At 39.4% G+C, this 22,179-nt stretch overlaps 1 protein-coding gene across 6 annotated transcripts in view; it reads right to left on the reverse strand.

Annotated features, from left to right (window-relative positions):
* SACS (sacsin molecular chaperone) overlaps nucleotides 1-22,179 on the reverse strand; it is a 103,838-nt gene that overhangs the window by 13,993 nt on the left and 67,666 nt on the right. For 2 of the 6 annotated variants that reach the window (XM_055359668.2, XM_055359670.2), the window contains 4 exons: nucleotides 15,513-15,659; nucleotides 11,688-13,176; nucleotides 10,952-11,043; nucleotides 3,978-4,004 (listed from right to left, as the gene is read on the reverse strand). In XM_055359668.2, the coding sequence (XP_055215643.2) occupies nucleotides 3,978-4,004; nucleotides 10,952-11,043; nucleotides 11,688-13,176; nucleotides 15,513-15,659 (1,755 nt within the window). The remainder of the gene's footprint in view (nucleotides 1-3,977; nucleotides 4,005-10,951; nucleotides 11,044-11,687; nucleotides 13,177-15,512; nucleotides 15,660-22,179) is intronic. The other 4 variants (XM_004054249.4, XM_055359671.2, XM_063697189.1 and 1 more) reach the window with 2 other exon arrangements.

Consider the following 22,179-nt stretch of genomic DNA (forward strand, 5'->3'; position numbering starts at 1 on the left):
TAAACAGATGTCTAATTTAAGTACCATTTCATCTTTCTGGGACTTGAATTCTCTCATTTGGAAAAATAATGGGGATGAGATTCTAGATCTAAAGACTGCTCTATATTTATGCCCAAATACAGAGCATATTTACAACTTTTTCAAAGTACCCTTTATCTAGCTACTTATTATTAAAGTGTGCTCTTCAGAGCCCTGGGATTTTTGCAGAAATACTTTGGAGGCAACAAAGGGAGCACGTGGGGCAGTGCTGTGAAGGCAGCAGAGCAGCTCCACTTTTGGATGTCTGATAAACTAAAACACTCAGAAGATATTTCCTTGGGTTGAAGGGGGCAGCTTTTAGTGATTTTAACCACTGGCCTAGAAATTAACAGTTTCTTTCTAAGTGAATTTAGTATTTCAGAGTATAACATTTATAATATCAGTAGGAACAAAATGAAAAAAAATAACACCATACATCTATAGGTATATTTTTCCCAGAGAAATAAAAAACATCTCAAATTCGATCTTGTATAGACACTAACATTCAATATTCTCCCTATGTACATATGACTTCTAGACTCTTGAAAGAGTGGCAAGGCACAGTGGCTCACATCTGTAATCCCACCACTTTGGGGCGCCAAAGCGGGTGGAACACGAGGTCAGGAGTTCAAGACCAGCCTGGCCAAGATGGTGAAACCCCATCTCTACTAAAAATACAAAAATTAGCCAGGCGTGGTGGAAGGCACCTGTAGTCCCAGCCACTCAGGAGGCTGAGGCAGAGAACTGCTTGAACCCGGGAGGCGGAGGTTGCAGTGAGCCGAGATTGCGCCACTGCACTCCAGCCTGGGCGACAGAGCAAGGCTCCGTCTCAAAAAAATAAATAAATAAAAAGAGCACGTTTGGAAAATATTATAAGAGGAATCCCGCCTCAGGCTCTGGAAACTTTTGCATATTGTTACTTTTTTATCCAAGAAAGCATACCCTTATTTCAGATGCCTACGTATAAAAAAGATGACTTTATCTTCTACCAAGAAATTGCCTTTCATGTAACAATAAGACATTTAAAAATTACTGCCATAGAAATTTAATAAGCAAGGGCACACTTTTGCAACTTTAGGAAGGTGTCAATACCCAAATTGAGAATATTTTTCAGTTTCTACATTGTGTGATTTACGATAATGCAAGCAGCAATATTTAAGAAATTACAAAATCTTGTCAGCAGCTTGACTAGTACAGCCTGTTTGATCTGTAAGTCTTATTGAAATATAATTTTACAACATTGTTCTTTAAAAATTCTCACCGAATCAGATTTAACTATAATGGAATATCCAAATAATAAGACAAGGATATAATACTAGAGATACAAAAAAAGGGTTAGAAATTAAAATTCAAAACACTCAGAAAACAAAAAATTAAATATACACCACTTTGTGCTCTATGTTAATAATTGCCACGACATGCATTCCATAGATAATCTTACCCAATATCCTTGCATGAAATTTGGCAATTTATAAAACATATACCTACCTTCAGGAAAATTATCTCATTTAATGTATAAATTAAATGCCAACAAAACACACACACACACACTACATATAGCATGCAACTAACACATCGGTCATGCTCAATGGAAAAAAAAACATGAAAGAAAATAAAGGAGAGAGAAAATGTAGTAAGACACCAGTATACGTAAATTAAGTCAGTTCAATCTGAGGTCCTGAATTCTATCCATTGTATTTAAGACATTCAGCTTTTTAGTTATAAATGTTAACACAGAAACAAGTCTCCATGTCCTAGGTTAGAAAGCCATAGAAATTGTAAAGCACCTCTAATAGAATCAGCAAAATAATTTTTGTAGCAGTTTAATAAATGAAATGGTTTTTGTAGCCTTAAAAATTATCAGCACTGTCTCAGAGGTTAGCTACAGTACTGAAATTATTCCAAGAGGCAGAAAGGTTTAAACAATTACCAAATTTAACTTAGAAGGAACTCTTCCAAGAGTAGCTTTTGCTTCACTATTATCAGTTCAATCCCTCATTTGTTCAAAATAATAACATCAACATAATGAATCAGTACTCAAAGACTGCACTATTTTTTATTGTTTACATTTACATTCAGTGCTAACCTTGAGAATGAATTCCAGCACAGATGGAAATATTATATATAGTCTACTTAAAAATTTACTTAACCAAGAAATCTCAGTCCTGAATGCTTTAATTAACTGAGAGTTTACTACATTCAACCAGACTCCTCCAGTCTCCAGCTGGCTACAATAACAATCCATCCAAAGCTGTAAGCACAGTGACAGTTTTTTATACTTTTCTCTTGTACAGAAAGAGGCACTGGCAGCTTGCGTAGCTGATGAGTTCTAACAATGCCCTACTGAGCATAGAGATGCAAATCTCTTTGTAAATGTACAGTCAAGGTTCAATTAAATGGTGTACTGTAGATCAGTCGATCTTCAAAGAAATGAAGAGAGAATAGAAAAAAAGAAATGAAACAACCAAACTAAAAAAGGAAGGAAAGAAAGGGCAGCCTTCCTGCCAGGTCAGACTCCCTCCACCTCCAGCCTAGCAGTGGCACTGCAGGTCCCAGGGCCCAGCATAAAAGTCCAGCAAGCCAGGGTGGTTCAACATTAGCCCCAGTGACCACATTTCTTCCTAAAAAATCACCACTGACACTCTGACTTCTTAGCTTTCGTCTTAGAGAATCGCTGATGTAACCAGACAGTACCAGGGCATGTGTTAATTATGCACTCTACTTATATCAAGATTTTGTTTTCCTCTTTGATTTGATACCACCTTAAAACATGTAAGATACATTGACAAAGTTTTAAGAAAAATATAGTAGTAAGAACTGTGAATGATAAACCACTTTTAATATAAGCTAGAAACCCAAAAATTTTCATATGAATTATCACTATAATAATGACTTGGTTTCTAAACTAATTTTAGTGTATCACCTGCTTCAAATAATAACATTTATCATAAAAATGATTTCTATAAGGCAAATCTTATATCCTATAAGTTTCCAAATGGAACATGAACTTGGGGAAAATAGGACCACTAGTTGAGTCAAAAATTTTTTATTTATTAAACAAAAAGGCAGTCAGTAAAATGACACACGAGGCACTGTAAGAACAATCGGCTGACTGTCCCCAATGAGAGCTAGGCTGGCCACCTTCCCTTCCTCTGCACACCCAGGACAGGGGGGTCCCTGCCGTCACCAACCGCAGCACACTGAGCCAGACTCCAAAACAGAAAGGCTGTGCTCGCCTAACTTCACAGTCACAGATCCCAGAATCTACTTCCCTCTCTGTTCTTTTTGTTTGTTTTTGTTTTTGTGTGTTTTGAGACAGAGTCCCGCTCTGTCGCCCAGGCTGGAGCGCAGTGGCGCGGTCTCAGTTCACTGCAACCTCTGCCGCCCGGGTTCAAGCAGTTTTCTGCCTCAGCCTCCCAAGTAGCTGGGATTAAAGGTGGCTGCCACCACGCCTGGCTAATTTTTTGTATTTTTAGCAGAGACGAGGTTTTACCATCTTGGCCAAGCTGGTCTTGAACTCCTGACCTCATGACCCACCTGCCTCTGCCTCCCAAAATGCTGGGATTACAGGCATGAGCCACTGAGCCTGGCCCCCTCTATGCTTTTTAATCGGAACATTTGTGTGCATCGTATAATAGAGGTGCATTCACTATCAAACTTCCCATTAAATACCACAGCTTAAAATACAGATTCCCACACCATTCTTTGATTAGAGACTAAATGTTCTATGAAGTGAATGTTTCCAAGTCATTTGAATATGGTTTTACCGTGGTATTTGTAATAATAAAAATCTGTATTAGTATGGTTTCCTCTCTCCTTTAATATTATAGTTATTACCACCAGAAAAAAAATTGTTGACATAATTTCTAGCTACTTAGGTAAATGCAAAAACAGAATTCAAAGAGCCAAATGAACAAAAACATCAGGCTTCAAATGAACACAACATTCAGTTATCCTACCTGAATATCCCCAGAGAAGTTGTTGTGCTAGAATACAATTAAATCCATTCTTAGAAGAGGTCAGAATTGTCACAGTTTTCACATGATGGCTACAGAAATTATTCTGTATCTTAAGATACTGCTGTCTGTAGAATCTTTACAGATCCTTATGTAAAAGAAAACCCAGAAACAAAACTCCAAACATAGCAGAATACACATCTAAGATTTAAAGCTATATTTCAGTGCAAACTAAATCAAAGTACGTAAGAGTCAGGAGTGTTGGTTCAGAAAGAAAGCAAAGAAAGAATTACGGACTTCATATGCGCAAATTACATTATAGCTGCATAACGTCATTTGATAAGCTACCAGTGAGCTTTTTGCACAGGCTATCATGTTCAGAGATTCTAGATTAAAAAACCTGATTTTTTTAATTTTTAATTTTTAAAAAGTTTTGGAGTACCTATACAAAGTGTACAATTAATTCCAACTTTATAATAAAGAAAAAGAGATTTTATCATCTATTTCCACTGCTTATCCATGGTAACTAACAATAATTACAAACTTCTAAGAATTGTTCCACGAACATCTATCCCTCCTCTGCTTGAATGAAGCAAGAAACTTTTAATCAACTGGACTGCTACAGCTCTGTGAGATTTCTGTGTATTTGGGTCCCTTAGGCTAACTAAACTAGTAGCTAAGATAGAGAGCAAAGGTGTAACCAAAGGAACTCAATTCTTCTCATCTTAACATCATTCTAATCACTTTAGCAACAGGCACCTTGTTAGTTAGGCAATACTGATTGAGTGCTAGAGATATAGAAATGGACAACTAGACATGGTCCCAGACCTGGCCCTACAGTCTAATGGAGAAGGCAAGTATCAGATAAATTATTACAAATACTTAAACAGGTACCAGTGTGTGACTGCCATGGAGAACAGAGCATGGAAGCACACATGGGTTGCATGAAAGATGAGCAGAGGTAGTGAATGGAGGAGTTGGCAAGGAAGCCATATGTATCACACCTGAGGGAGGGACAGAACATGCTGTCCTCCAAACAGGAAAAAGCATGGAACTAAGGGAAGGAGATGAAAAATAGCAAATATCAATAGAACCTTCCATGTACCAGGCATCTTCATAACACCCAGAAAATGGAGCCAGCTAATGAAGTGCCTCATAGGAAAGGTTACGGATTTTGGTCTCATCTAATAAATAAGTATGAAAATTTTAAAAATTATAAATAAGACCCGACACCAAGCATCTGTACCACTAAACTGTTCTTGTTTCCTTTTTCTTCATCCAAAATCCATTTACCTGCTCTTCTAACTATTCTCCAATTTCTGATATCCATCTATTTACTTAAGCAACTTAATACAGAAATAATTCAGACCTGGAAATTAAAAAAACAAAAATCATAGCTTCAATTCTGCAACTCAAGCAAGTCATTTAAATCCCTCAATTTCTTTGAGCTTCAATGTCTCAATCTCTCAAATGGAGATACAGGCTCTATTATCTCATGGTTGTAAAGAATAAACAAGATTACAGAAGACACTGATTTGAAGAGAACTATTAACTCACAGACACTAAGAAAGAGATTTGCCTTTTGGCCTCTGCACCCCATCTCCTCCATGCGGTCCCCACCCAGCCCAGCAGCTGAAGCATCAACTTATCCAGTCAAACTTGGCAAGCAGGCTCTCGGCCAGACCTTGGAAATATAAAAATAAAGATTGCCCTTGCTCTCAAGGATGTTGCAGTGTAGCACAGTAAAAACATGATTCTAATAAAGCAAAGAGGATCATATGGACTATGTACTGGGTTCCAAGAGCAAAAGAGAGGCATTCACCTCAGACTGCAGGGCAGGTGTGAGGCACAGGGAAAGATGTCAAAGAAAGCTTCCTGGAGGTGACACATGAGCTCAGTACTGAATGATGAATAAACATTAGCTGGGCAAAGTAGAGGATGGAAAGAAAGTATTCTAAGCAAAAGGAACACCATGTACAAAAGGGCAGCTATGAGAAAACTTTCATGCAGGAAAAAAAATACTGAGCACCTACACTGAAGTAGGCACTGTGCTAGATGGTGGTAACAAATCTGACAGGTCTCTCTGCTCTCATGAAATTTAGGGAGGATTCAAGTTCATCAACCTACAGTGCTTGTATAATTAGAACAGAAGAGGGCAATTAGAACAGAAGAGGGCGCTTGCATGCACCAAGGCCAGTGAGACAGCACTCCAAAATCATGGAAGTTTACAATCATGGAAAGTCCCCTAGTTCATGCTAGCAGGGCTAGATTTCTCCTGATAGATTCAATGTCCACTGGAAAACCTGCAGCAGGAGGGTGACATGATCAGATGAAGCCCAAGCGCTGTAGACAGGGACATCAACTGCAAGAGTCCAGTAACAACGTTACGAGAAATTAGAGGACCTGTAATAGGCAGTGGAGTAAGACCAAGGGACTGGCACGGAAAATTTAGTCAACAGATCCTGGAGACTGTGGGGAACAAAGAAGAAAATTTAAGGATTCATTCTTGAGCAATCTTGTGGACAGTAGTGTTATTTTCAGTGGGATCACTCAAAATGAGAAACAGATTTGGGGAGAGGATGAAGACTAAAGTTTTGCAATATTGATTTTGAAATACTACTTATGGGATTCCAAGTGCAAAATGCTAACAATAGCTACCATTTGTCAGTATTATATTAAGTGCCAGATATTATGTTAAACTATATGTATTATGTATTCATCATTCGATCTTCAGCATAATGCCTGCTGTGAGTAAAATATTACAATAAAGCTTTCAATAACCTGATCTGCTGCAATAACACAAACTTGGATACAACTCAACTGGCAAGGTGTGGTTGCTCCCATCCTCTGCTCAATCCTTATTTCATTATCCTTGCAGTGAAGCAATCCTGAATTTTCTGTAATCAAATCCTGGGGACCTTGAGATATACCCTTAGAAGGATAGTACTGTATTACCATGTTACTGATGAGGAAACAGGGGCTCAGAGAGGGTAGAAAATTTGTTCAAAGTCACACAACAGAAGAGTGAAGTTTAAGCCCATATTTGGGTAACTACAAAATCCAGGTTTTTAATCTCTGCTACACTACCTCTCTGAAGACTAGGGTGGTGATTGAAGATATGGTGGTCACTAACACTTTCATGGGAGTGGATGAATGTATTCAAGGAAAGGAACAAAGTAAAAGAGCTGAGGAAGGAGCCCCCACACTAACACGTATTTAGGGAGTGAAGTGAGGAACAGAGGTTCACAAATAATTCTGAGAAGCAGGCAAAATCAGTGAATGCCAAGAAGGAATGGTATCATCATGGCTGAGGGCTTCAAAGAGGAATACCAAGCTTCTGGGAGATCAGGTAAAAGAAACAGAAAAGTCCACTGAGCTGAGTAACAGAAAAATCATTAACTAGTGACGTCAGCCAGACTATTTTAGTGGAATGACAGTGGAAGCAAAAGTCTGTTTGGAGTGATAATAAATAAGGAGGAAGTACAGACAATAAGACAACTCTTTCCGGAAGCTGGACTATGATAGAATACACGAAAGAAAATCAAGATGGAGGTCTGTTTTGTTTTTCCTGAAATGAAATATAGTGAAACATATTTAACTGCTAATAAAAGGGGCAGTAGAAGTAAACACTAAAAATACAAGCAGTAGCTCAATATTTAGCTAAGGATTTTAAATGTAATACAAGGAAAAGGTACAATTATTAAATAATGTGACAAATTTTGTTTGAGCTACAGAATTAGAGGAAAAGTTTCCATTTCAGAAAAAACATATGATGTTTCCATTTATGCAGTAATACTTCCAAGACTGGCCAATCAGTGTTTACTGATCACTCATAAACAGAATTCCATAGTGCTCTGTGTCAGCAAAGCAATGGAGTAATCATTATGTAGAGCAAAAAATATCAAATGTTGTTACATGTCTGTGATGCTCCCTACCATATATGAAGGGGGCTCCATAAACATAATACTCCGCCTTTCTTCTCCTGTACTCACTAATTCCCCCAATAGGCCCCATACCACCAGAAAGCAAGATGACTTATATGATTGGTAAGTTGAGAAAAAGCATCTGCACATGCTCAGCAGGACTCAAAGGGACAGATGTTTAGTAGGGGCAGGACCTCTGGAAGGAAGTCTGTGGCTTTCCAGGGCTACCTGTGACTAGACTGGTGAGCTAATCCATTTCACTCTGGGAGTCAATAGAAATCCAATGCCTGCCACAGCTATAATCTCCAATATCACAATAATCAGTGACAGAGGTGGCTTCTGACATCCATCTGCTCAATCCCTCTGCTATGTCTTCACTATGTCTTCACTGACTCACAACTCAGGAAAGGAAAGCAAGGTGTCATTTACTGGTTCCCCATAAGGCCCTATATCATCATGCTCTGAAAACATTAAAACCATTAATGGCAATAAAGTTATATCAAAAACTAATTTTTGTCTGGAACACACAGATAAAAATAAGTGGGAAGATACCCACATGACTGGTTTAAAAAAGTTTAAAGGCTAGTGATACGGTTTGGCTGTGTCCCCACCCAAATCTCATCTTGATTTGTAACTCCCATAATTCCCATGTGTTGTGGGAAGGACCCGGTGGGAGATAATTGAATCATAGGGGTGGTGTTCTCATGGTAGCGAATACTGTTCTCGTGGTACTGACTAAGTCTCAAGAGCTGATGGTTTTATAAGGGAAAACCCCCTTCTCTTGGCTTTCCTTCTCTTTTTGCCTGCCGCCAAGTAAGATGTGGCTTTAGCCTTCTGCCATGATTCTAAGGTCTCCCCAGCCATGTGGAACTGTGAGTCCATTAAACTTCTTTTTATTTACAAATTACCCAGTCTCAAGTATGTTTTTATCAGCAGCATGAAAACAGACTAATACAGCTAGTTATCAGGGTTATTAAATAATCATGAAAATAGTAGCCTAACTCTTAAATCTAGATAAAGAAAAGTGACCATCAAGACAATTTCTGGGAGTGCTAACCCACACATGATGTGTGATGAACAGAAACACTAGATGAACATCTAGTGTCACAATGCCAAGAAAACTAACCAGGACCAGAGACAAAACACAGTGTTTCATTATGACACCAAAATAACAACTTGAATCCATAGTAGAGAAAATGAAGACATATAAAAGTGGGAAAATGCAACTTTGAAAGATGTCAAGTTTTCTATATTAATTTATACATTTAACTCATCCCTAAAAATATAACAGGTTTGCCCCATCCACCCAGGGCTAGAGAAGCAAGTTGTAGCCACACTCTGTGCCACAAGATATTTGGAAAATGCTGAGCAAAAGCAGAATGCTCTGCTGACCTTCTACCCTTCTCACCTGATTTGGCCCTGAATAACTTTTGGCCGATTTCCAAATCCACATCCACCTTAGAAAGGATCTGCCACCAACAAAAATATTTTCTTTAAAAGAAAGTAATAAACCACACAGTAAAATACTATAACAATCAGAAAGAACTGTTAACAGCTCCATGCAACAATCTGGATGAATCTCACCAGCATCACAGCAAATAAAAGCCAGACGCAGAATATATGCCACATGGCTCCTTCTATACAAAGCATGATTAACTAGCAAAGTGAATCTATGCTGTTAAAGCCAGTGTCATGGCTACCCTGGAATGGTCAGACTGAAAAAGGCAAGAGAGGGGCTTCTGGGGCTGGTAATCTTCTGTGTAATCTTCTGGTAATCTTCTGCGTTCTGATCTAGGTTTACATGGGTATGTTCAGATGGTAAAATTTCACTAAGCCTACATTTATGATATGTGCACTGTTCTATATGTATATTTCAACACAAAATTTTAACAAAAATATAATACAACATTAAAAAAAAAAGGAGTTCCAAATCGTTAGAGCAAAGATTGGCAGGCTTATAGGAATCCAGGCTTAGACTTTCAAAAAGGCTGTTTTGAAGATGACAATTACAATTAAATGAGTAACTTAGACGTTTGAAAAGTCAGTCTCACAGCTACCAACTCATAGATGCAAATCCCTGATGGGAAACAACATTTGCCTACTCATTTTCTTTTACTCTCACTTTAACTCCAACCTAACTTGCCTCTCCCATTCCAACTCATTTCACTTACATTTTAATGAATAAAGGTGTACAATGATTAGCAACTTTCCCTAAGCCATTATCCTGGACAAGAAAAAAGTACATTCCATAAAAGACACATCACAGAGTATGCTTGACAATGTGAACAGCAGGACAAACCCAGAACTTTTCAGGACAACATCTCACTTAGAAAAAGCTCAGGTAACAGTTTCACAAGGAAAAGGATGCTTGCAGAAGTTGAACGATAGTATTAAAATTAGAACCATGTTGACTGTTTTCCCAAAATTACTGTCTTTTCCTAAAAGGACACCTATCAGACACCCATCACTTTAAGACCCCCACAAGACCCTTTTCCTGCCCCTGTTACAGAGTTAATTGGATTTGTCCACACTTCCCAGAAGCTGATCAAGCCTAATGCAAACCCAGCATCGTAACTACATAAAACCATGGAGGGGCAGTGGTGTCAGAAATAGAGCAAGGACAGGGCAAGTGGAAGACCTGACCTCTCGGCACTTGGCTGGTGGTCTTGATCTTAACCTTTCTCTCTCCTCTTCTGTGAAATTTAATAATCACTGTCATTACCAAACGAGCTACAAGTTATGATGGGAGGCTCAAATGAAAAAAGAAATGGGAAAGCACTGGAAAAACTGTAAAGCACCATGCAGGCATAAGATGTTGACTACACCATCACACCATGACAGGAGAGATTTTTACACTTATCACCTCTGGATTCTTTTAGACGGCATCTCTTAGATGCCATTCTGGCAACTGAAATATCTTAAAACACAAAAAGTTTATTAGCTTGAGCCATAAGAAATTGTTGATTTATAGGTCTAAAATGAATAACAGAAAACTTTTTTAAAACTTGTATTTTTATATAGAAGTTTATTTAAAAGAATACTAAACTATAATACCTCGGGTTTGGGCAGCTTCCTTTAAAGCAGCCACAAGGTGAGGTTTCAAGTTATCCAAAATAAATCTTCCTTCAAGACTTGGGAAAAGGGACCTGAAAAGGGAAAGGAACAGCGATCATCATAATCTTCCCACAATTCCAAGATTTTAAAAAAACAATCACATATTTTCAAGTCAGTTAAGCCGACTATTTTATTTTACATAAATTATAATGCACACATCAAATCAAATTACAATATTTTTGATCAAATATTATCTAGACTTTGCTTTAAAACGTGAAGGCATCATGTACTTTACTCAAATTCAGAAATATTCTCAACATCTTACAGTAAAATTAATTTTATTTCCTGAAATGTCAGTACACACTCTCATTTATAAAGAATTACTTAATATACTATTTTTCATGAATTTAAATATTATCAAAATAATTCATTAGTGACTAATCTGGCCTTGTTATTATTTGCACTTTATAAACATTGTTTTCAGTGTTCTGCTATTGAAATTTCCAAGAAAAACAGCTGCTTAGATAACTTTTTAACTGATAAACATTTGAATATTTTTTCACTTTAGAATATAAAATGTATCCTTTGGTATTTTAACAATGTATTTCTGCAAAAGTCTTCCTAACTATAAAATCGACATAGAAAACCATTGAATTTCACAACAAAGGACTCTCACAGTGAGCAGGCGCAGGGGAACCCTAAGAGTGAACAGGAATGTTAGAAGGGGGACCCCTACCTTGGATATTCTGCTGAGGTAATATAAATGACATCTTGGTCTGATACAGATGAGGAGAAGGGGACAAAATTGCCATTTTGTAAAGGGAGCAGCTCCAGCCCAAGCAGCTCACTGTAGGCTTGGTCAGAAAGCACAAATTCTAGAAGGTGAAGCTTTTCTTCAGCACAGCCCAGGTGTGCACACTTCCGCAGCACCTGCCGCACCCACGCGGGCGTCACCTTCCTCACAGGTGTTGTGCCAGAGGCAGCTGTGAGCTGAACAGCAGCATCCACATTCCCTGGTACCTTGGCAATCTGCTTCCCTGAGCTCTGGAGGTAGTTGAGCACAGTTTTTGTATATTCTAAATTTTCATCAAGTTCTGAGAAGTATACCTGCTCCAACCTGACCCAGTCACAGCTAATTGAATAAATCACTGCATTCTGCAACAGCTCGCTGAATAGAGGCTCTAACACCGGTTGCCAGTGCACCTTGACTTTGCTCGCCTCCGGCCAAAGCTTATAGATAACATCAACTGACAAGGGGAAATCAGAGCTCTTTTCCATCTCCAGACGTTTTATTGAATCTAAGATCAGAGTAGCATAAGCTTTGGGGACAACATTCATGACAAGAAACTCATTCCATAAGGCTGCCGGGTCTCTCCACTGGTCCAGCTCTCTCCATTTTATGCTCCTGCGGTTATCAGTAAGGCCAAAGAACCCACTGATGTGAACTGGGAGGCCTGTGCTGCTTTCCTCACCAGGTGGTAAAGGAAGGAAACAAAATGCTTTTCCTGAGAAATCAGACGTTGCTCCTTTTGCTTCATCATCTCTGCTTGATAAAGGCATGGCTATTCCAATGATTGGGACAAATTTCAGTTCATCAGCTAAAGAGTCAAGCTTACTACTGATCCCTCGCCCACCCACACTGTTACACACCAACCAAGATGTTTTCTGTGCATCCTTAGTACTCTCCTCTTCTAAAACAATATTTACGTGATATGTTACACAGGTGATGTTATTGCTTGGAGTCTTTTTACAATAGTTACTTATAGCAGTTCCCAGAATCTTTATAGAATTCGGCCGCTCATGTTTCAGTGCCTTACTCTCACTCGAAGTCACTCTAAACACCAGTTTCTCTGTTCCGTCAGCCTCTCGGACATATAAGGAAACATCCTGCACACTTTTCAGAAAGAGCAGCACTGTGTCTGCATCTGCCCTAAAAGACTCAAACAACTCAAGAACCTTCTGCTTATTGTAGAGGTTACTACTAAGTTGTGAAGGTTGTAGGCGAAGAGGGAAACGGAAAAATGTTCCTGGAAAATTGCCGTTTATAAATGTTTCCTTGGTGCTTCCAAAAATGCCAACAAATGGTGCAAACTGGTCTGAAAGTTCACTAATTTCTTTGCTGTCATCTTTGAGATTCCAACATTGGCCTGATTCATGTGGGCCAAAAAGTGTTTGATGAGGATCTAGCATCCCGATTTGGTCACCACTAAAGATACAAGGAACATCTGTAAAGAAAAATTTAAGTCATGATCAACTCTGAAATTTTAGGGACAATTATGATTACAATTATAATAAATACTTATATGAAAAAGCATGAGCCATTAAATGACTAAAACAGATTTATCTAAACACAAACTTAATTTACCTTCAGAAATGTAATTCTCTGAACATGAAAAATGATTTCTCTTTTGATTCAATCCAATAACAAATGCCAGGCATAGAGACTTTGCATGATTACTGTGAAAACCTAGGAGACATCTTCAAAAACTCACTACACAAAAGATGGGCAGAGTATTTGGATATATACACTTAACCCCCACCACCACGTGAGCCCAATTCAACAGAACAGGACTGCATCCTATGCTCAACTTTACAAATTCAGCATAGACTCTGTAAGAAGAGAGAGAGAGCAGCACAATGCAGGTGACTCTGCCCACTGTGTTGCTCAGTGAGCGCCTGCCCTGAAGCTCATGAGGTACATTCCCTCAAGGGGTGTTAACCTCTCTGCCTCTGGAGCGGAAGCACTTCTCTTGCTGGGAGCATCTCACCACGTGGAGCCTAATTACAGTATTGAAAGATACCCATCTTTTGTATAACATGGCCTCTAAATTGACACCAGCTGCTTCACCTGTTCCTCAACCAAAGACAGAGTAGTATTCAAAAACTGGCAGAAAAACCAGATGTGTGAGACCCACTGTGATGAGAGAAATTCCTCCCCAGTGTGCTTTGGTGAAGATCTCCCAAGGGTGATGTGATGTATGCTTGCCTCACATGCTTACTTAGCACCTCGGTTTCCTGCAAGATGCAACTCCAGTGAAGTCAATCTTTAATACCTATGGTCGTCAAGCACAGCTTCAGCTGTCACAATCACCAACTCCTAAGCTTGTGGGTATTTTAAGTTAGCAAATGTTATGTCCACCAACCACATGGCTAAATCCATGGACAGTGGGGTCTAGGGAATGCTCAACCCTGCTCCCAAGGCACAGAGTCGCACCCCCATGAATGAAATCAGGCCAGGTGGCTCCTGACAAGATAAAAGCATGACCTATGACCTATGACCTTCTCAAATCCTTGGTTTACAGAAGAGTCCTCCAGTTAATGTTCCACACAAATGTGCTTATTCTCAATGAGCAATCAAAACCACACTGAGATGCAGGTGCTGGGCAATTAGCTGGGCTCTCACGCCACAGTTCATTCCTGCTTAAGCCTCCAGGCTTTTGCTACTCACATCTGCGTCCCACAACATTTACAAACTACTACATGGCACAGACTTGAGGGATAACTTACAAAGAGGTGGACACGAGTATTAATATTCATAGATAATAGTCATATTTTAATATATAACTTAATTTTGATTATATGATTTGTAATTTAGTCAATATTATTTAATAGAATATATATGTATGAATGTAAATGCAACAGGCTTACTAAAATTTGGCTCGAGTTGGGATGACCCTACTTCCCACTTGCCCAGGGCAGTCCCAATTCAGGCCAGTAGTCTGAGAATAGTACCACCCTCCTTCACTCTCACACGTGTCCCAGTATGAATAATAAAGTATACAGTCATCTTGGCTACAGTGATAGCCCTGCCTGTGCAATCTTTCCTTCTCCTGCAAGACACAGTTTGAAACTAAAAGGACCAACTCCATTACAAAATTTTTTATCACAAAACTATAATCAGTACTAAGAGCTTTGATTCTACAAGAGCCATATACTCTCAGAGATGTCTACACTGAGTTAAGTATTTTCTATTGTAACTAGGAACCAGAAACCTCATATTCTTTCTAGATTAAAAATATGATTTCAAAGTAATCTTTAGAATGCTTTTAAGTCTAAAAAGAGTAGAATGAGGGAGGAAAATAAGAGATACCAGAACCACCTCAAAGATTTTCACTTTCTCAGTTATTCAATACCATTAGATATTATACCTTCCTGTTTAACCTTCTGATATTTAGAACATGTACAAGAAGATCTGTGATACTCAGTTTGTTTGACTTGAAGAGTTGCAGTTTTGAAATTTTTCAGAGTAAAAATTTTGTGTTCAAAAGCTGTATTTCAAATTTCACATCAAATGGCTTAATATATTACACTGATTCCACTGGATCATGATGATGTTAACTTTTGGCATCACATGATGAAGGAAAACTTTGGTATTGTTACTGTGGTAATTTCAGAAAATTCAGTATGCACTGATATTTCATTGACATACCTCCTGCTACTGACAGAAGAATTTGGGTAAGATGGCTTTTAAACAGTATCACCTCTGAAGTTAACCAAATACATTACAGAATGTAAGATATAATATTTTCTAATACCAAGACTGAAAAGCCTAATACTCTACCTGTTATATGATAGACAGAATTAAACCCAATTCCAAATCTTCCGACCTTCAGAGGATCATCCTTTTTCCTGCTTCTTGCTATTTCTTGAATGCCGTGCCAGTCCTCTGGGGTGAAAACCGCGTTGTTGTACACATAGAGAGCTGGCCCTAGGTGTGAAAATGCGCAGGCAGGAATTCAAAAAAGATACCAGGGTGTTCTGTTCTATCTCAAGAGATCCTCTATACAAAATCTCTTATTTGAAGGGAAAACAGAGAGGAGTGAATAGAGTGACTGAATTCCACACTATAATTCTGTTTTTACAATAAAAATAAAGACACACATTGAAGTAAAAATTAGCAGCAGAAGAAATATACTATTGTTGGCCAAAAATCCAAAAAGGAAAAATTAAAGGTTACTCAGATACCCAAAAACATAAGGCAAACAAGAAAATCAATCTGTTACTACTCTATGTGAAATTTGTTCTAAATAGTATATTTAAATCTTTTTTTGGTAAATGGAAAATATTTACCAAATAAATATAAAATATTTCATATATTTCATAAAACATATGAAAATATGGGCTGGACGCAGTGTCTCATGCTTGTAATCCCAGCATCCTAACACTTTGGGAGGCCAAAGCGTATAGATCACCTGAGGTCAGGAGTTCCAGACCAGCCTGCCCAACATGGCAAAACCCCATCTCTACTAAAAAATACAAAAAATTAGCTGGGCATGGTGGCACGCGCCTGTAATCCCAGCTACTTGGGAAGCTGAGATAGGAGAACTGCTTGAACCCGAGAGGCAGAGGCTTCAATGAGCCGAGATCGCGCCACCGCACTCCAGCCTGGGCAACAGAGCAAGACTCCATCTTAAAAAAAAAAGAAAAAAGAAAAAGAAATATGGAGACTTGCTATGTAAAGAAACTATGTGAGATGATATGTCAATTTGTTTTAATATATAACCATTTTACTATACACACACACATATATCTTTTAACATGTTGTATGCCTTAAATATACACAATTTATTTTAAAAAATAAATCTTATTTCATAAGGTGAAAAATAATCCTTTAGTAAGATTAATAATCACCTTGTAAGTGTTTGAAGTTTTTTTATCAGCCTCTAGATTGTTCTATACAAGGCATTACTTGTATGATTTTAAAAACCATTAATGTGACAAATGTTTAAATAATACTGCAATTATACCACCTATGTAAAATAATATCAACTATCTCCAAAGTATTTCCTTCAAAAAGTAATATTTATAAAATATTTCTGCACAAAATATTTTTGGAACTCCATTTTGTGAGACCTGCCTTCAGAATCTCTAACATTCTTTGAATATATTCAACTATATTCACTCATCATACTTTAAAGATGATTAATATTTTTCGTTCAAAAGGGTACTGAAGTATAATATATACACAATAAAGTATGATGATCTTGAGGCTGCAGCTTGATGAATTCCTACAAAGCAGATGAACCTGTGTCATCTCCACCCACATGAGGTATATAGGGCACTCCCAGCACCCCCAGAAGCCTCTCCTCATCCTCCCATCAATTCAAGGACAGACATGGGGATGTGACCCAGTTTGTTTTACAAAAATGGCATGACTACTATTTTTAAAATAGTTAAAGTTGGAATGTGCAAACAGTCAAGGCTGCAAAGGCCTTCTGTGGAGTGGAGTGGGGACTCTGCAGTCAGGATGTCAGGCCCAGCTCTCCAGTTACAGCCACAGCACTTCCAGAAACTAAAGCCATCAAGGCTCCATTTCCTCATCTGCACAGTAAGAACTCTGTCCACTGCAAAAGTGCTGGGGACCCAATGAGACAGCACAAATATGGGGCTCAGCATAGAACCCAGCAGAGCAGACCCCTAAAAACACCAGCTATCATTACTGTTATTATAAGCAGTATGAGTATATGATACTGTCAGTCTTTATGTAATATATAATTTTACATATTAAATATTACAGGAATAGTAATTAAATATCTTGTTCCTACCCAACAGCTAACTTAAAATGGCTTCTAACAAGCAGTGTCTGGTTCCAAATGTCCATTAAAAGTATCTACAAAGACAAAAAAAAAAAAAAAAGGACCACAAAAAGTCACAACACTGAACACCAGGCTCGAGAATGAACCTCTTGCCAGAATCTAGAAAGAACTCAAATAACTACAAGGTCTGTGGAAGGAAATTAAAAATTTCAGCAGGGGATACACGCACATGACATTACCAGGAACACAGTCCGCCTTGCCTGAAGGACACCCACCTTCCTTCCCACTGTCAACTGGAAAACTGGACAGCTGACCGCTGACCCCTTACTGCCTGCTTATAGGAAGCATTTGTTAAATTCCAAAATCATAGCCCTTCTCTTAAAAAATGCAAATAAGTAAGTGTTTTGCATGAAAAAAAAATTCCCCTCAGATCCCCACTCTCCAAGGTACTTTTTTTTTTTTTTTTTTTTTTTTTTGAGACAATGTTTCACTCTTGTTGCCCAGGCTGGAGTGCAGTGATGCTATCTCAGCTCATTGCACCTCCGCCTCCCGGGTTCAAGCAATTCTTCTGTCTCAGCCTCCCAAATAGCTGGGACCACAGTCGCACACCACCACACCCGGCTAATTTTTGTATTTTTAGTACAGGTAGGGTTTCACCATATTGGTCAGTCTGGTCTCGAACTCCTGACCTCAGGTGATCCACCTGCCTCAGCCTCCCAAAGTGCTGGGATTACAGGCGTGAGCCCCCACCCTCCAAGGTTTTTTGACTGTCAGAACTGCTGTCTCTCACCCTACAACGTCAGTGCAACTCCTGGGAAGAGGAAACATGGTGAAAATTACCCCTAGGAGTGCAACTGTCCCAGGCTCTGGGATCTGGAGCTTTCCTTACACCCTGGCTGCTCAGTGGCAGAACCAGGCAGTGCATACAGACAGCCCTCCTCAGTAAAGAAAACGAGAAGTCGGGGGCAGGAAGAATCTAGTTATCATTTAATGTTTTTAATCAAGGTATAATTCTGATCCTATTCATCCTGGAATTAAGAGAGAAGCAGTATTCTGCCTTTGCTGTAATCAACTCAGTCTCATTGGTTCACTCTCTGCCTCTATTACCAAGATCAATTTTAAAATGGCCTGTATCTACTCTGATCAAAACGATGTGTTCTTGGTTCTAAAAGTAAGATAAGAAAGGAACAAACATCCTGGCCGGACGTGGTGGCTCACGCCTGTAATCCAAGCACTTTGGGAGGCCGAGGTGGGAAGATCACCTAAGGTCAGGAATTCGAGACCAGCCTGGCCAACATGGTGAAACCCCCGTCTCTACTAAAAATACAAAAATTAGCTGGGCATGGTGGCAGAAGCCTATAATCCGAGCTATTCAGGAGGCTAAGGCAGGAGAATCCCTTGAACCCAGGAGGCAGAGGCTGCAGACAGCCAAGATCACACCACTTTACTCCAGCCTGGGCAACAAGAACAAAACTCCGTTTCGAAAAAGAAGGAAAAAAAAAAAAGGAATAAACATCCTGAGAGAAAAATAAAAAGGTTGTCTGGGAAGGAAAGAGCCGGGAGCAGGCCTGCAGTCTATTTCCCCCTTTCCCCAGGGAATACCCAAGAAAGAAAGAGATGACCCAGCCAAATCTCCTTGTTAACATGCTGATGACAGACCTCTAGGCAAGCACATACACGGTGTTTACTAGGAAGAGTTCTTAGCTACTGGATACTTTACAGAAGTTGCTTATTAGAAATAAGCTTGGAATTTATATATTTAAGAGGCATAATCCCCTTGAAAATGTCACAAGTTATGTTGATTATCAGAGAAAATCATGTAAATGTTTTATGACTGAAATAGGTCCCTCTGTTAAGTGCTGGTCTGTGTGCATCACTCAGAAACCAACTCCGTGAGATCCAGGCCAAGGTGTGTCCTAGTGCAGCACAGAGGGACTCTCCATACTTCCTTCCCCTGTGTCTTGTAATCAGCTGTATCCTTGAAATCCTTAGTAAAGTGTGTTATACTGGGTGAGAGCTCTCATTCTTGTGCATGTGATTTGACAATCTGAGCCTTTTATTATCTCATTATATAAAAATGAATAAAAATAAGTTGACCTTAAGAGCTTCCGGCTGTGAAACAAAGTGCCAGTAAAGGGGAAAAGCCATGATACAAGATAACTGCTCACATCTGAATGCAAGAGAAAGATATTCTCAAATACACAAGAGCCTGGAGGGCTCGCAATAAATGTTTGTTAAATAAAGAGATCAGAGATCACTGCCACCTGCTTTTATATAATACATCCCCCCCCCTTTTTTTTTTTTTTTTTTTTTTTTGAGATGGAGTCTCACTCTGTCGCCCAGGCTGGAGTGCAGTGGCAAGATCTCGGCTCACTGCAACCTCCACCTCCCAGGTTCAAGTGATTCTCCTGCCTCAGCCTCCTGAGTAGCTGGGATTACAGATATGCATCACCACACACGGCTAATTTTTGTATTTTTAGTAGAAACAGGGTTTCGCCATGTTGACCAGGCTGGTTTCAAACTCCTGACCTCAGGTGATCCACCTGCCTCAGCCTCTCAAAGTGCTGGGATTACAGGCATGAGCCACCGTGCCCAGCCTGCATTTATTTCATTTTTTATTTATGTATGTATTTATTTTTGAGACAGAGTTTCGCCCTTGTTGCCCAGGCTGGACTGCAATGGCACAGTCTCAGCTCACTGCAACCTCTGCCTCCCGGGTTCAAGGGTTCTCCTGCGTCAGCCTCCCAAGTAGCTGGGATTACAGGTGCTCACCACCACGCCCAGCTAATTTTTGTATTTTTATTAGAGATGGGGTTTCACCATGTTGGCCAGGCTGGTCTCAAATTCCTGACCTCAGGTGATCTGTCCACCTCAGCCTCCCAAAGTGCTGGGATTACAGGCATGAGCCACCACACCTGGCCTACATTTATTTTTTACTTACTTATATATTTATTTTTGAGACACAGTTTCGCTCTTGTTGCCCAGGCTGGACTGCAATAGTGGGGTCTCGGCTCACTGCAACCTCTGCCTCCCAGGTTCAAGCGATTCTCCTGCCTCAGCCTCCCAAGTAGCTGTGATTACAGGTGCCCGCCACCACACCTGGCTAATTTTTGTATTTTTAGTAGAGACAGGTTTCACCATGTTGGCCAGGCTGGTCTCGAATTCCTGACCTCAGGTGATCTGCCCACTTGGCCTCCCAAAGTGCTGGGATTACAGGTGTGAGCCACCACACCCAGCCCACATTTATTTTAAATTGGCCACTTTTAAAGAGCCTATCTCTAAATATACCTACGCATAAACTCGCAAAATAATCCAGTTTCAAATGTTTTTTAAAACAAGGTGAAGTCAAGGCTAGAAGCAAAAATATCATAGGCTCTCCTTACACTCTTACCTTAGCAGTTCCACAGCACATACCATCATCAGTATGATACCAGGTATAAAACATTATCACATATATTATCTCATATAATCCTCAAACTATGTGGGAGAAAGATTTTCTCATACCACTTGCAGGCAAGCAGTAAGTCAGTATGAGGGTCACAGCTGCCACTGAGTGTAACAGTGCCTAGGGGGCTGTACAATGGGGTAGTACTGTGTAGGATTAGGACTTAACCTGAAGTCTCTTGAATCCAATGTTACATTAAGTCACAGGCTCTTAGAGACAAGATACCTTGCAGGCTAATCCTCTTATTATAAAAATGATCTGACCTCTGTGATGACTGGCCCAAGTCACTAAGGTAGCAGCAGTCAGGACTAGAATGCACACCTCCTGATGTTATGTCCCACACACCTCTTTTTATAGAGTATAGAAAGTACAACTTTCAAGTGACAAATGTGAGCTAAGAATGACTATATGAGACATAACAAATGCTAGATATTTAACTAACAATGTTAACTGGCCTCCTAAATCATAAAACATCTTTTTAAAAATACATGACTTAAATCTCTTTAAAAAGGTGTCTCAGAAAGTCTGACTTGATCCCACTTTTTCTCAGTAACTTTCTGTCACATACAGTCATTGACAATGACTTCAGAGGTATACTAAATTGAAGTGATGTGATCTCGGCTCACTACAACCTCCGCCTCCCGAGTTCAAGCGATTCTCCGGCCTCAGCCTCCTGAGTAGCTGGGATTACAGGCGTCTGCCACCACGCCCAGCTAATTTTTATACTTTTAGTAGAGACGGGGTTTTGCCACGTTGGCCAGGCTGGTCTCAAACTCCTGACCTCAGGTGATCCGCCCACCTCAGCCTCCCAAAGTGCTAGGATTACAGGCGTGAGCCACCACACCCAGCCAGAGGTATACTACAATTTATGAACATTCTTTTTGACACCAAAGCTCCCCGGAGTAGAAGTGAGATATTAGGAGTCTATTGGTTAGGGTTCTTATTGGATTAATAATTTATTAGTTTATGGCTTTCTTATCATGTTTCCTTTCATTTTCCTTGTTCTCTCCTCTCCTTCAATCTTTCTTCCCATCCAACTTCCAAACAATGTCGAGGGTACTCCTAAAGCAGAAAATACACAAAAGCATGGCCTTTCACAACATCTTTCCAAATGCAGGAAAGTGTTACTATACATAAATGGTGTCCCTTTATCCTACTGATAATATAAAATACAAGTTGTTTGAATAGAATAAGAGGCTTTGGTCATTACATTGCTTATCATTTTGAGTTTTCAGATTTTATTCTTT

Source organism: Gorilla gorilla, chromosome 14 (genome assembly GCF_029281585.2).
Source record: "Gorilla gorilla gorilla isolate KB3781 chromosome 14, NHGRI_mGorGor1-v2.1_pri, whole genome shotgun sequence".
Lineage (NCBI taxonomy): Eukaryota > Metazoa > Chordata > Mammalia > Primates > Hominidae > Gorilla > Gorilla gorilla.